The sequence below is a fragment of the Lepus europaeus genome, chromosome 23, assembly GCF_033115175.1.
Source record: "Lepus europaeus isolate LE1 chromosome 23, mLepTim1.pri, whole genome shotgun sequence".
Lineage (NCBI taxonomy): Eukaryota > Metazoa > Chordata > Mammalia > Lagomorpha > Leporidae > Lepus > Lepus europaeus.
The window spans coordinates 24935351-24947307 of NC_084849.1; the positions used below are offsets into that span (position 1 = coordinate 24935351).

General features: G+C 52.2%; 1 protein-coding gene across 1 annotated transcript; it reads left to right on the plus strand.

Moving 5' to 3' along the window:
• Positions 1–462: 462 nt before the first annotated feature.
• Positions 463–11691, plus strand: YWHAH (tyrosine 3-monooxygenase/tryptophan 5-monooxygenase activation protein eta). The gene is made up of 2 exons (XM_062182096.1): positions 463–624; positions 10226–11691. The coding sequence occupies exons 1-2, from the start codon at positions 538–540 to the stop codon at positions 10877–10879; spliced, it is 741 nt and encodes a 246-aa protein (XP_062038080.1). The 5' UTR covers positions 463–537; the 3' UTR covers positions 10880–11691.
• Positions 11692–11957: the final 266 nt, after the last annotated feature.

Sequence of the window (11957 nt, forward strand, 5' to 3'; positions counted from 1 at the left end):
AGACCCCTAGCGTGGACTCCGGGACGCTCCCCAGGGCTCAGCCGCCATGGCGGCGCCCCCTCCTCAGGCTCTGCAGTCCCCACCCCGGCTCTCCTCCCCTCCCACCTCCACCTCTGCGGCGGTAAAATGCAGCACTCGCACGGCGCCTGCGCGGCTCCCGGGCGGGGCGGCGGCGGCGGCTATTTATAGTAGGTGACGTCACCTTGAAATAGACCGTTAGGGCCGGCCTGCCCTTCCCCCCCTCCCGCTCCCGCCGCCCGGCTCGGCGGCTCCCAGTGCGCAGGCGTCGCCGCGTCCTCCCCTCCCCCGCTCCCCCCCGCGCGGCGGCCTCTCCTCCCTCAGCGGCGTCCTCGGCGAGCGCCAGAGCGCGCGGGGCGAGCCAGCGAGAGGGCGCGAGCCGCGGCGCTGCCTGCAGCCTCGGGCCGGCCGGCGAGCCAGTGCGCGTGCGCGGCGGGCTTCCGCGGAGACCGGGCGGCGGACGGGCGGGCGAGCGAGCGAGCTGTGTGGGGCGCGAGGCGAGGCCGAGCCGCGAGCGACATGGGGGACCGTGAGCAGCTGCTGCAGCGGGCGCGGCTGGCCGAGCAGGCGGAGCGCTACGACGATATGGCCTCCGCCATGAAGGCGGTGAGCGCGCCGGGAGCCCGCGCGTGGAGGAGGCGGGATGGGGCGGCGGGCGCTGGGTCCCGCCGCGGGCGACCCTGCAGGGCGCGGCCGCCCGCCCGCCATTTCCGGACACCGGGCTCGGGGCGGGGTGGGGTGGGGTGGGGTCCCCGGGGAGGGGGCCGCTCAGGGTCGCCGAGGCGGCGTTGCGGGCACCGGGCGGGGGTCGCTGCCTCCTCAGCCGTGAGGGAGCCGCAGCCCTTCCAGACGCTTCTGCCGGATCTGGGGGCTCACACCTCCTTCCCGCCTTTCTCCGAGGCCCTCCCTTGTCCCCCCCCCCAAAAAAAAAAAAAACCCACCTGGGGAGTGGGGGAGTGGGCCCTGCCCTGGGGTTCTCAGCCACGATCTGAAACCTGTGCAATCCGAAATTCCGTTCGGCTCCGCTTGCCTGGATCGTTCTTTGCCCACCTTCGCACGCCCGGGGTCTGGCTTTGTGTGCGAAGACCCCCCCCTCCCTGCATTCCAGGCGGGTGGACGCGGGCTCCGGGTGGAGGGTGGGGGGCGGGGGAGGCCGTGGCGCCCCAGGTTGGGTGTCCTCTGCCTGGAGGCTGAGCCGAGCCAGGACTTGCTTTGCAGGCAGGGGACGGGCGCCCGTGTGCCTTTTGCTTCCCCGAGGCCATCACAGGTCCCCATTCTGCAGCTCCATTTCCGGGGAAGGAGTGGTGGCCGGCCACACCCTAGCACACACACCGTGGATTCAGACACCACCTGCGGTTCTGAGACTCCCGAGTTCCGGTCACCAGCTCGCTGTCCCTGGCGCTTCGTGTTCTCTTACATTGTCTCCACATGAACGCTGCTTCTCCCTGGCTCAAGGTCACACGGCCAGGAGAGCTGCCGACGACCTGGGAGGAGCCCCCTTGAGCTCCACGATCTTGATACCTCCCAAAGAGTCAGAAATTCTGGGGCTGAAACTCCGAAAAATGCGTCTTAGCCAGCTTGGTAGACGAGCTTTAGTTGGCTTAGGCTGGATGGGAGCGCCTGTGTCGTTTTGCTGGCTTTTGGAAGAGATTTCTTAAAACAAATTCATAAGCTCCCCAACATTGTAGAATCATTGAAGAAGCTCATTTTAAGGCTTTGGATGATAGCGGGTGACATAGGTAGCTGAGACCAGTATTTCGGATTTTCCAAGTGAGAAAGACAAGTAGGCGAGTTACCTTTCTATGATGTCCTTGTCACTGTCACGCGTTCAGCTGCATGGGTTGGGAAGCCAGCAGCCCACAACGCATTGGTGCATTGGTGAACCTGTGTGCTATTGTGCTGAGCTGGGAGCCCTTCATGCAAACAAGGGAACCGCCTATATGGGGGGGGGGGGGGGCTCTGATCTTAAATTCTGGGGTCTTTTAAAAAAAAAATGAATCTAAAGTACAACGTTCGCACATCTTACAGAAATGATAGTGACTATGAGAGCATGTCCATGAAGGGACCCGAAAGCTCGATTTTGGGTGTGAGGGGCTGTAATTCTGCCTGTGTTCCTACATCAAGTCACATTTAGAGGGGCTGTTTCTCCACTCTGCCTGCCTGCCTGCTATGGGCTTAATGCCGGCTGGGGCCTTTGCTGGCCCTGTGAGCTGCAGTATTAGGAGTCCTTTGGGAAATGGAGATTTGGGAAGAAAGAAGGGATGGGGCTCGAAGGTGAGTTAAGGTTAAGGAAAAAACGGCTAGAAGGTACATTCTGGGAACTGTTGGGAACCGGAGGCAACCTGCGTTGGGAAATAGGGAAGAAGGGGGAGAGGTGCTCTCAGAACAAAATTGAGTTTTGAGTAAGAGAAAAAAAAATTGGCCTCCTGATCTAGATAAGCAGGCTTGAAAAATACTTTCCTGCTGCAGCTGCCACTGCTTCTATGGCCGCGGCTGGAGATTCTCTGGAGATTCTCGCTGAGGCGTTAAGATAGGGTTTTGCAAATAATGGACCCTTGAGCCTGTCAGGAATCTGTAATGCCCATCTCGGAAATGATGAGTGGGTTGGAAAAGCCATCCAGCCTGGAGAATTCAATCCAAGCTGCAATTATGTCATCTCAGAATTGTGATGAACTATTCCCTCAGGGTGACTCCTGTGAAAGAAGAACTTTTTTTTTTTTTTTTTTTGGTCAATTTGCCTTGTGAAAAAAAATTTTTATCTCATTAATGGAACATCAGAAAGGATTTAGCAGGGTCCTTGGAGAACACTTTCTTGTTTTCTATTGTTAAATTGTAGGTTGGATTCTTAATGTTGCTGGGGCCATCGGTCCCCATATTATTAGCATAGCCCTTAACTAGGGCTTGTGCAAAGAGTGACTTGGCAGGAAGCACCTGGGTTTATGTGGGCTTTCGTCAGGGAAGTGGAAGGGCAGGTAAGTGGACTAGGGAGGATGGAGCGGGACACCTGAGCCAGGGGGAGCCACCCATGGCTTCTCTGACCTTGAAACTTGTGTCTCCGGGCATCAAGTAGAAAACCTGGTCATGGTGTTACAAGTCTGTTTCAGTCTAACTTGTTCTGTCTCCTTTCTAATTGAAACGGTTGCTTGGTAATACTGCCTGCCCGTAACGACTGATCCTTGTTCTACCAGCGTCACCTGGAGATACAGCGTGGGTAAGCTGTAAGAAGAATGCATGCTGGAATCAACGGGGTGGCCTCAGATCGGCTCAGAATTATAATTCCCTGCCTCACCTCTTAATTTGAAGAGGTCAGGAAATACATCGGGGGTGAAGCATAAAGAAGCATCTTCATTCAAGCTGTGCTCACACCTAGTGGCTTCATTATCCCGAGATTCTAGAACTTTCTAGAACCCACCTTTTCTGTGTAAGGCATAGGAACACCTTAACGCTTCTATTGCCCTAAAGTAAAAGTGATCTGAACACTGATTGGAGGAACCAGGAGGCAGCTCTGGCTGACTTGGAACATCTAGAGCAAACTTGAGTGCAGGGAACACAAGTGCAGTTTAAGGAAACAGGAGCCAGAGAGGAAGAGGCGCTCGGCCCAGCTGGTGGCCAAAGGCTCTGATTGCAACAGCTGTGAAGTCGTGGGAAGTGAGGAGACAAGCAGGTGGCGTGTAAAAGGAGAGCATGACTGAGGGGCCCGGGGAGAAGTGATCCGTGTGGCAGACAGTAACAAAGATGCCGAGGTGTACCCAGGCTGGGGCTAGGGTAGACTCTTAAAGCCGCTTGGGATGACCATTTGAGATGCCTAAAAAGTAGGGAGCTCTTTTTCTTACAGTGGTCAGTTGACAGTACTGGCTGAGGAAGGAAGAAGCCCTGGATTGTTGTACTAGTCCGAATTCCAAGGTCTTCCGGGGGCAAGACGGCTAACACAGCTTTGCCGTCCTGAACTGTGACCTCCATCTGGTTTGGGTTCCTGAGTTATGCCACAGGAGTTTATTCCACGGTTAAGGATCCCAGTTCTCCCTTAAACCCAGAATGTGCTTGGTCATCTTTGGGATTTTATGCACAGACTGGGCCAGAAATAGTATGGTTTGGGAAAGGGGTACCCCAAGTAGACTATGTGTCCCATCCAGCAAGTGTGTGGGATTTTCCATTTTTCCTAAGTACTCAGTAAATCACCATTGTTCCCTGTGGACATTCTCATTCAGTCTGACAGCTCTGGCTAGGTAGTGTTATTAACGCCGTTTTACAAGTGAGACTTAAGGATTTTCTCACGATTGAATAAGTAGCTGCTAAGTTGTCAAGCCGGGGCTTGAACTCGAATTGAGAGCTCTCAATTTGGCCACTATGTGATGAGTCCCTGTGGCATGCAGTCCTTGGCAGCCATGTTCCAAGTGATTGCACAAAGTGGACCTACTGAAGTCCTCTCACCTATTGGATGCCAGTCATTTTAGCCAAGTTTGATTAGAAACAGAATCTACCGTGTATGGTTCTTTGTATGGCAGAGAAGTGGAAGAGGGAAATGCGTAAACCTAGGTTTTGCTTGTTCTGAAGGCTGGCGTTTGTTAGCTCAGAGAGCCAAGTACTGGATTTGAGTTCCTGCTATGCATTAAGAAATGCAGGATTACTTGGGTATTTCAAAAAAGTTCCTGGAAACCTGCACTATGATAAACTGCATGGATGCCAACATTGTGTTTTGCACCAAAATAAGGTTACCTTTTTAATTCCCTCTCCCATGCACTTTCCGAGTTGCAATTTTGTTTCCCTTATCCTTGGCACCTATTATTTCTCTATTGCCTTCAGCGTGCAAGTCTCGTAGGCCCGCGGATTTCAGTTGCTGAAAGATGTGGCCTGTTGTGCAGGTGGAGGCGGCCCGCCTGTGCGCTCTGCTGCGTGGCGTTCCCTTCTGCAGTGCTGGGTGTTGGCACTTCCTGTGGCCCGGAACCTGGCTCAGCGTTTGAAACTTTAAATCCTGCTGGCTCCAGGGGACAGTAGCATGCGCTAAAGCTATTCAGATGGGGCTGTATGTAATCCCTGCCAATCCCTCTGAAAATGTTGGATGATGTCACAGGCAAGGCTTTTTTGTTTGATTAATATCAGCTTAGAATGAATATGGATTACCTAAAGTTGGTCTGCTCTGGGCTAGAGTTTCAGCCTATCTGGCGGCCTGATAGCACTGCAGCCTCCCCCTGAGGCGTGGTCTCAGCCTTGCGCAGTAGTAGGGCGTGGTCGCGTGGTCTCAGGATGGGTAGTCTGCCATCTTGGGGCTAAGGCAGGATCCTCACTTCCTGTGTGTCATCTTGGGAAACGGTCAGCCACAACTTGGATTCCTCTAGCTTTTTCTCGCTCTCAAACATCCAGGGCTCTGCCAGAGGGAGGAGGTTTTATGATGTGGTTATGTTTATCCAGTTGTTCACGAGAGTCATTCTCCTGTGTTATAAACTCCTATCAAAGGCAGGCCGGTTGGTGGTTTGTGGGTGTGGGCAGCTCTGGCAGGACCAGGCAGCGGCCGCGTGTGTGTGTGTGTAGGTGTGTGTAGCCAAGAAGGATGGGGGCTCTCAGGAGTGACTCCACCCCTGCCTTTGACAGTGTGCCTGGCAGCTCAGGGGGGCATTTTGTGTGCTTAGTATTACTTTTGATGCTGGATTTTTCCCAGATTAAGAACTTTGAATTTTCCTAAATAGTCCCTGTGCTATTTTTGGCAGTGGGTCTATTTTTACTCACAAACACATAGTTTATTGCCTTGTGGGTAGTGGGAGGAGGCCCCTAGGGATTTTTGAGTAAGCGAATGGTGTCATAGGAAGATAAAGAATGAGCAGGCTGGGTTGTTTGTGACTTTTGAGTAATGATGGAGAAAAATGGGTGAAGTGAGTTCCCTGAGCTTGGGAGCTTGGGAGTTGGTGTGGCCCAAGGCTGTGGTAAGGACATCAGTAGTGTGGCTGGCAGGAAGTCCAGTCCCTCAGGGAGGTGCAGGGGAGGGGCTCACCAATCAAAGGTCTTCAAGAACCGTGTGAGTAGGGTGGGAGGTGGGCAGGAGATCAGGAAGGCAGAGAGGCTGTGAGCAGGTGTAGGGGCATCCCCTTGAAGCGGGGTCGCAGCCATTTGAAAACTGCGTGCCTAGAGTGGCTGTGCTGGAGGCGAGACGAGTAACTCCAGGGTTGGAACGGAAGGAAGGTTGAGAACAGTAGTCGAGGCCTCTTGTATGTGGAATTCTGTGTGTTGTCTTTGCTTCATGTCCCTAGCTGGCTCCTTTGGAAGCCTACGATGGTAGAGACGCCGGAACGCTCCTCTCGGTGTTTGCTGCTTCAGTGCGCAGCCTGCTCCCTTCCATGGCTCTGCGGCGCCCCCCGGGGTCTGCCTGTGTCGGAAGATGACTGATCTCCGTGTGGGCTCTGCTGGCCCTTGCAGTTTGGTAGTTGAAGTGTTGGGGACCGGTGCTAACATAGATGGAAGTTACTGCCGTGAAATGTCACCAGGCAAGACTGGTTGCAGTTTTTTGCCAGTAGACCATCTGATTTCAATTTGGGGAAAGTGCAGTTTTCTTTAGTTGTCTGATCAAGTAGTAGGCTGCATTCCATTAGCTTCCTGTTAACCGAGTTATAACCAGGGGTATTTAAAACAAACACGATTCTATTTCAACGTACCCAGTTCTCCCCAGCTGGGCTCTGGCTGGGGTCCTGAGGCGCGGTGTTTGCTTGCTGGATTCTGTTAGTCACCCTCAGCTGATGCTGATAGTGATTCATTCAGACTGGCTGGCAACCAGCTGATTGTTACATAAACACCAACACGCCTCGTCAATGATTTTTCTCGAGAAGGTGTCATAAATACTGCCCAGTAGCCTTTTTTGGCAGTTTATTCCCGATGGAGAAGACTGTGCTCGTACGGCCAAAGGGACGCCCACACTTAGGTTACGAGGGTCACTGATGTCTTACCACACCTCTTACTGGCTCTCAGGAAAGATGGAATCGGACAGCGCTGGGGCCGAGGGAGGCCTTTGAGAGCCGGTGAGCTGGTCCTGTGTGCTTTAGTTTCTCGGTGTGAGGTCACAGCCTGCTCCCACTGAATTGCAGACGCCCGGGCTTGAGTGACGTTTGTACAGATGCTGAGTGACGTTTAAATGCTCCTCGGGCGTGCTCAGCGTTGATAACACGCTGGAAGTTGCCTCGATGCATCTTTGCAGTAGTCTGTCAGAGCAGCTTTGTCAGTCACGGGCTGAAGCGGCCTGTGACTCCTTATGAGGGTCATTTATATCTCAATGTCAAATGGCCTTAGCTGGATTTAATTACTACAAGATCTAAGGAGTTCTGTAAATTCTGTCCTTGCCTTGCGTTGTGTTTTACTGAGAAAAGTGAGTCACTCTAGGGAGGCAGGCGTCCTGAGACTTGTCGGAGCGTTTGGGATGGAATTTTCACTTCGAAGGGTTGCTTTCTAAAAGACTCACTCACTCAGTAATCTGCAAAGCGTCTTTGTAGTTCCAGTAAGCACATAGGATTGTTTAAAGGCACCTCCTGGAGAAGTCTGGGGAGGTTGCAGGTCTTTAACTGGGTTTGGAGGAAGCATGGATTGTGAACGGGTGGACAGGACATTTCTCTGGGCTGGGGCAGGTGTCCGTGAGAGAACATGGAGACTAACGCGTGTGTGAGGGCTGAGGCTCCCAGGCTTCAGTGCAGGGGAGGCGGCCCCCCAGCGGAATGGGCACGCCAGTTTCTGGCTAAAGACTGCCACCTAGGAAGGTAGGGGGTTGGTCAGTTGGACTAGGCAAAGGAAGAGAGAGAATCATGGGTTAAGAATTTGCAAAAAAGGATAGGGGTCCTGCGGCAGGGAAAGAGGGCAATTAGAAGAGGCAGTTATTTTATCAGCTGGGGCTTGGGGACGGGAGAGACTTCCAGGCACTGCTTGTTTTACTTTGTAAGGACTGACACAAATTTTCTGATTTTTACATAAATAACATTTTTTTTTTTTTGACAGGCAGGGTTAGACAGTGAGAGAGACAGAGAGAAAGGTCTTCCTTTTCCGTTTTTTTTGGTTCACCCCCCAAGTGGCCGCTATGGCCGGCGCTGCGCTGATCCTAAGCCAGGAGCCAGGTGCCAGGTGCTTCCTCCTGGTCTCCCATGTGGGTGCAGGGCCTAAGCACTTGGGCCATCCTCCACTGCCTTCCCGGGCCACAGCAGAGAGCTGGCCTGGAAGAGGAGCAACCAAGACAGAATTCGGCGCCCCAACTGGGACTAGAACTCGGGGAACCAGCGCCGCAGGTGGAGGATTAGCCAAGTGAGCTGCAGCGCCAGCCAATAATAATATTTGTTATTTAATGTTCTTGAAGTGCTAACTCTCAAATCATTGCATAAAATTTGATTCTCCACTGCTCCATTTTCTCAGTCCATTGTAAGCATGTGTCTCTGCATGCACTTGGATAACTTTCTCCATTGAACTTGGTTTTCCCTTGCATTAGTGGACGTCCTGTCATTACGATTTTATAATACTTTTTAGAAATATATTTATTTATTTGTAGGCTGGCGCCGTGGCTCAACAGGCTAATCCTCCGCCTTGCGGCACCAGCACACCGGGTTCTAGTCCCAGTTGGGGTGCTGGATTCTATCCCAGTTGTCCCTCTTCCAGGCCAGCTCTCTGCTGTGGCCCGGGAGTGCAGTGGAGGATGACCCAGGTCCTTGGGCCCTGCACCCGCATGGGAGACCAGGATAAGCACCTGGCTCCTGGCTTCGGTCAGCGCAATGAGCCAGCTGCAGCGGCCATTGGAAGGTGAACCAACGGCAAAAAGGAAGACCTTTCTCTCTGTCTCTCTCTCTCACTATCCACTCTGCCTGTCCAAAAAAAAAAATTAGAACAGCAACAAAAAATAATATATTTATTTGAAAGAGTTAGAGGGGGGAGACACAGGCGTCTTCCATCTGCTGTTTCACTCCCCAGATGACTGCAGTGGCCACTGCTGGACCAGGCTGAAGTCGAGCTTTAGCTGGGTCTCCCAATAGCATGGCAGGAACCCAACACTTGGGCTGTCTTAACAGGGAGCTTGACAGGACATTGAGCAGCCAGGATCCAAACCAGTGCTCGTGTGGGATGTCAGTGTCATAGCTGGTGGCTTTACTTGCTATGCCACAGTGCCAGCCCCCAGTAATAGTTTTGCAAGTTGGTAGCTTTGCTGGGCTCCAGACCAGGGTTTTCTAAGTCAGCATTAGATTTTAGGGTTGCCAAAGTCGTATACGCTTAGAACAATAGTAATTTATTCTTTCGTAGTTCTGGAAGTTAGACATCTCCAAGGGAGGTGTTGCAGGGCTGTGCGCCCTGTTCCTTGCGCTCTCCTATTTCTGCTAGCTTCTGGCGACCCTTGGTGTTCCTTGGCCTGCAGATGTGTGGCTGCAGTCTGCCTCCCTGGTCACGTGGCCCCCTTCCTCCATGTGTGTCTGGCACCCGTTGTTGGATTTAGGGCACCACCCTAATCCAGAGCGATTTCATGTTAAGTAATTATGTCTGCAAAAACCAACTGAGGTCAAGTTTTCAAGTCCCAGAGGTCAGGACCTGATCGTATCTTCTGGGGGAGACACACTGTGGTGCTTCTGCAGCTGCATAACCGGCTCACTTGGAGTTGACGGCATAGAGCTCTGAGGGAGATTCCGGCTCATCAGATGTAACTCTTCCACGTGAAACACGTGAATAATTGCTGCTTCCACCTTGGGGCCCGGTCAGGGTGAAGCTAGCCGCTGGGTAGCTTTGCTTCCTTTCAGCAGAGGCTCAGAGTGTTTTATTGTCACTAACACATTGGTCTTTTTTAATACGTATTTGACCTGTGATTGTACCTGTGCAAAGAGTAGAGCTGGAAGTAGAATCTGAAACACTTCCCGTCCCATCTCTGAACACCTGTTCAGGGGAGCCTGGTCTTCCATATCTTGCCGAGGAGCTGAAGCTAAGGTGTTTCTTTGCCATCACTGTGGACCAAGCATCCTGCAGCCATTCTGTGGTCACCCTTATCCCTGTTCCTCTACCAGGATGAATGCAACATCTTGGAAGACCTCAGTTGTGAATTTCTCGGGGTCTATCCCATGGTATTTTGAGAACATTCATCTCTTCTGTCGACCTGCAGTTTCCCTATCTGTAACCCTGTTCCTGAGCGGGAGTGTTGATGGCGTTCAAGGAGAGTTTCTCCCAGGGGTTTGAGAGTCAGCTCTCAGTGTTTACCTTCGATGTTTTGCAGGTGACCGAGCTGAATGAACCCCTCTCCAATGAAGATCGGAACCTCCTGTCCGTGGCCTACAAGAACGTGGTTGGCGCCAGGCGATCCTCTTGGCGGGTCATCAGCAGCATTGAGCAGAAAACCATGGCGGATGGAAATGAAAAGAAGCTGGAGAAAGTGAAAGCCTACCGGGAGAAGATCGAGAAGGAGCTGGAGACCGTTTGCAATGATGTCCTGGCTCTGCTCGACAAGTTCCTCATCAAGAACTGCAATGATTTCCAGTACGAGAGCAAGGTGTTTTACCTGAAAATGAAGGGCGACTACTACCGCTACCTGGCCGAGGTGGCCTCCGGGGAGAAGAAGAACAGCGTGGTCGAAGCGTCTGAGGCCGCCTACAAGGAAGCCTTTGAGATCAGCAAGGAGCACATGCAGCCGACGCATCCCATCCGGCTGGGCCTGGCCCTCAACTTCTCGGTGTTCTACTACGAGATCCAGAATGCTCCGGAGCAGGCCTGCCTCTTAGCCAAACAAGCCTTTGATGACGCCATAGCTGAGCTGGACACGCTAAACGAGGATTCCTATAAGGACTCCACGCTCATCATGCAGTTGCTGCGAGACAACCTCACCCTCTGGACGAGCGACCAGCAGGATGAAGACGCCGGAGAAGGCAACTGAAGCTCCTTCGGGTCCCCTGGCCCACCCTTCACCCACCACCCTCATCATCACCGATTCTTCCTCGCCACAATCACTAAGTATCTAGTGCTAAACCTATGTGTATTGGCAGCACAGCTACTCCGGGCTGCTCTCCTGTCCCTTGGGAAGCAGCTGCAGCTAAATCTTCATGGGCATTGCTGGACTGATGGTTGCTTTGAGCCCGCAGGAGCTCCCTTGTTGAGTTGTGCAGAGAAGTGAGTTCTGAGTGGGGCATTTTACTATGCCTGTGGATCGATGGGAAATTCAGGCTAAGTAATGGGGGCGTTTAGAAAGGAGAATTAGCCAACACGGGCTACAGTGGATATTTAAAACAAGCTGATAGTGTTTTGTTAAGCAGTACATCTTGTGCATGCAAAAATGAATTCACCCCTCCCACTTCTTCCCTCAGCTAATGGGAAACTGTTAAGGGAAGCTGATACAGAAAGACAACTTGCTCCTTCCCGTCAGCTTTATGATAAACTGTTTAACGTGAGGTTTCAGTAGCGCCTTGTTTTGCCTCTTTAAATTATGACGTGCACAAACCCTTCTTTTCAATGCAATGCATCTAAAGTTTTGATACGTGTAACTTTTTTTCTTTTTTTTGGTTGCGATTGTTTAAGAATCATGGATTTATTTTTTTGTAACTCTTTGGCTATTGTCCTTGTGTATTCTGACCGCGCCATGTGTGTCAGCCCACTGTCAATCAAGATGGGTGATTATGAAATGCCAGACTTCTAAAATAAATGTTTGGAATCCAATGGGTAAATAATAAATGCTGCTTTGGGGATATTGTCCACGCGTATGGTCTTGATTTTGCCCTCTATAAGGAGCTGTTGAACCAGTTGTCACTTTGAAGCCCTGTGTAGGTCTCAAAGATGCAGGCTTTCGTAGTACAGTAGCCACGTTTTCCTGCCCTATGAGCCTGTGACGTGTTTTGCAGCACACGTGGAGACTCGGGGATTTTCAGCAGTTTCCTGTGAACCCAGCTGATAACCACTCTTCCCCGTAACTGATTTCTTGGAAGTGAGCCCAGCTTTCTTCCATAGTATAGCACCTCTGA

Bases quoted from the DNA above. Each gene is read 5' to 3' on its own strand.
- YWHAH (XM_062182096.1), top strand. From the start codon at position 538: ATGGGGGACCGTGAGCAGCTGCTGCAGCGGGCGCGGCTGGCCGAGCAG. The intron at 625-10,225 runs GTGAGCGCGCCG...GATGTTTTGCAG, and splicing joins TGGCCTCCGCCATGAAGGCG to GTGACCGAGCTGAATGAACC.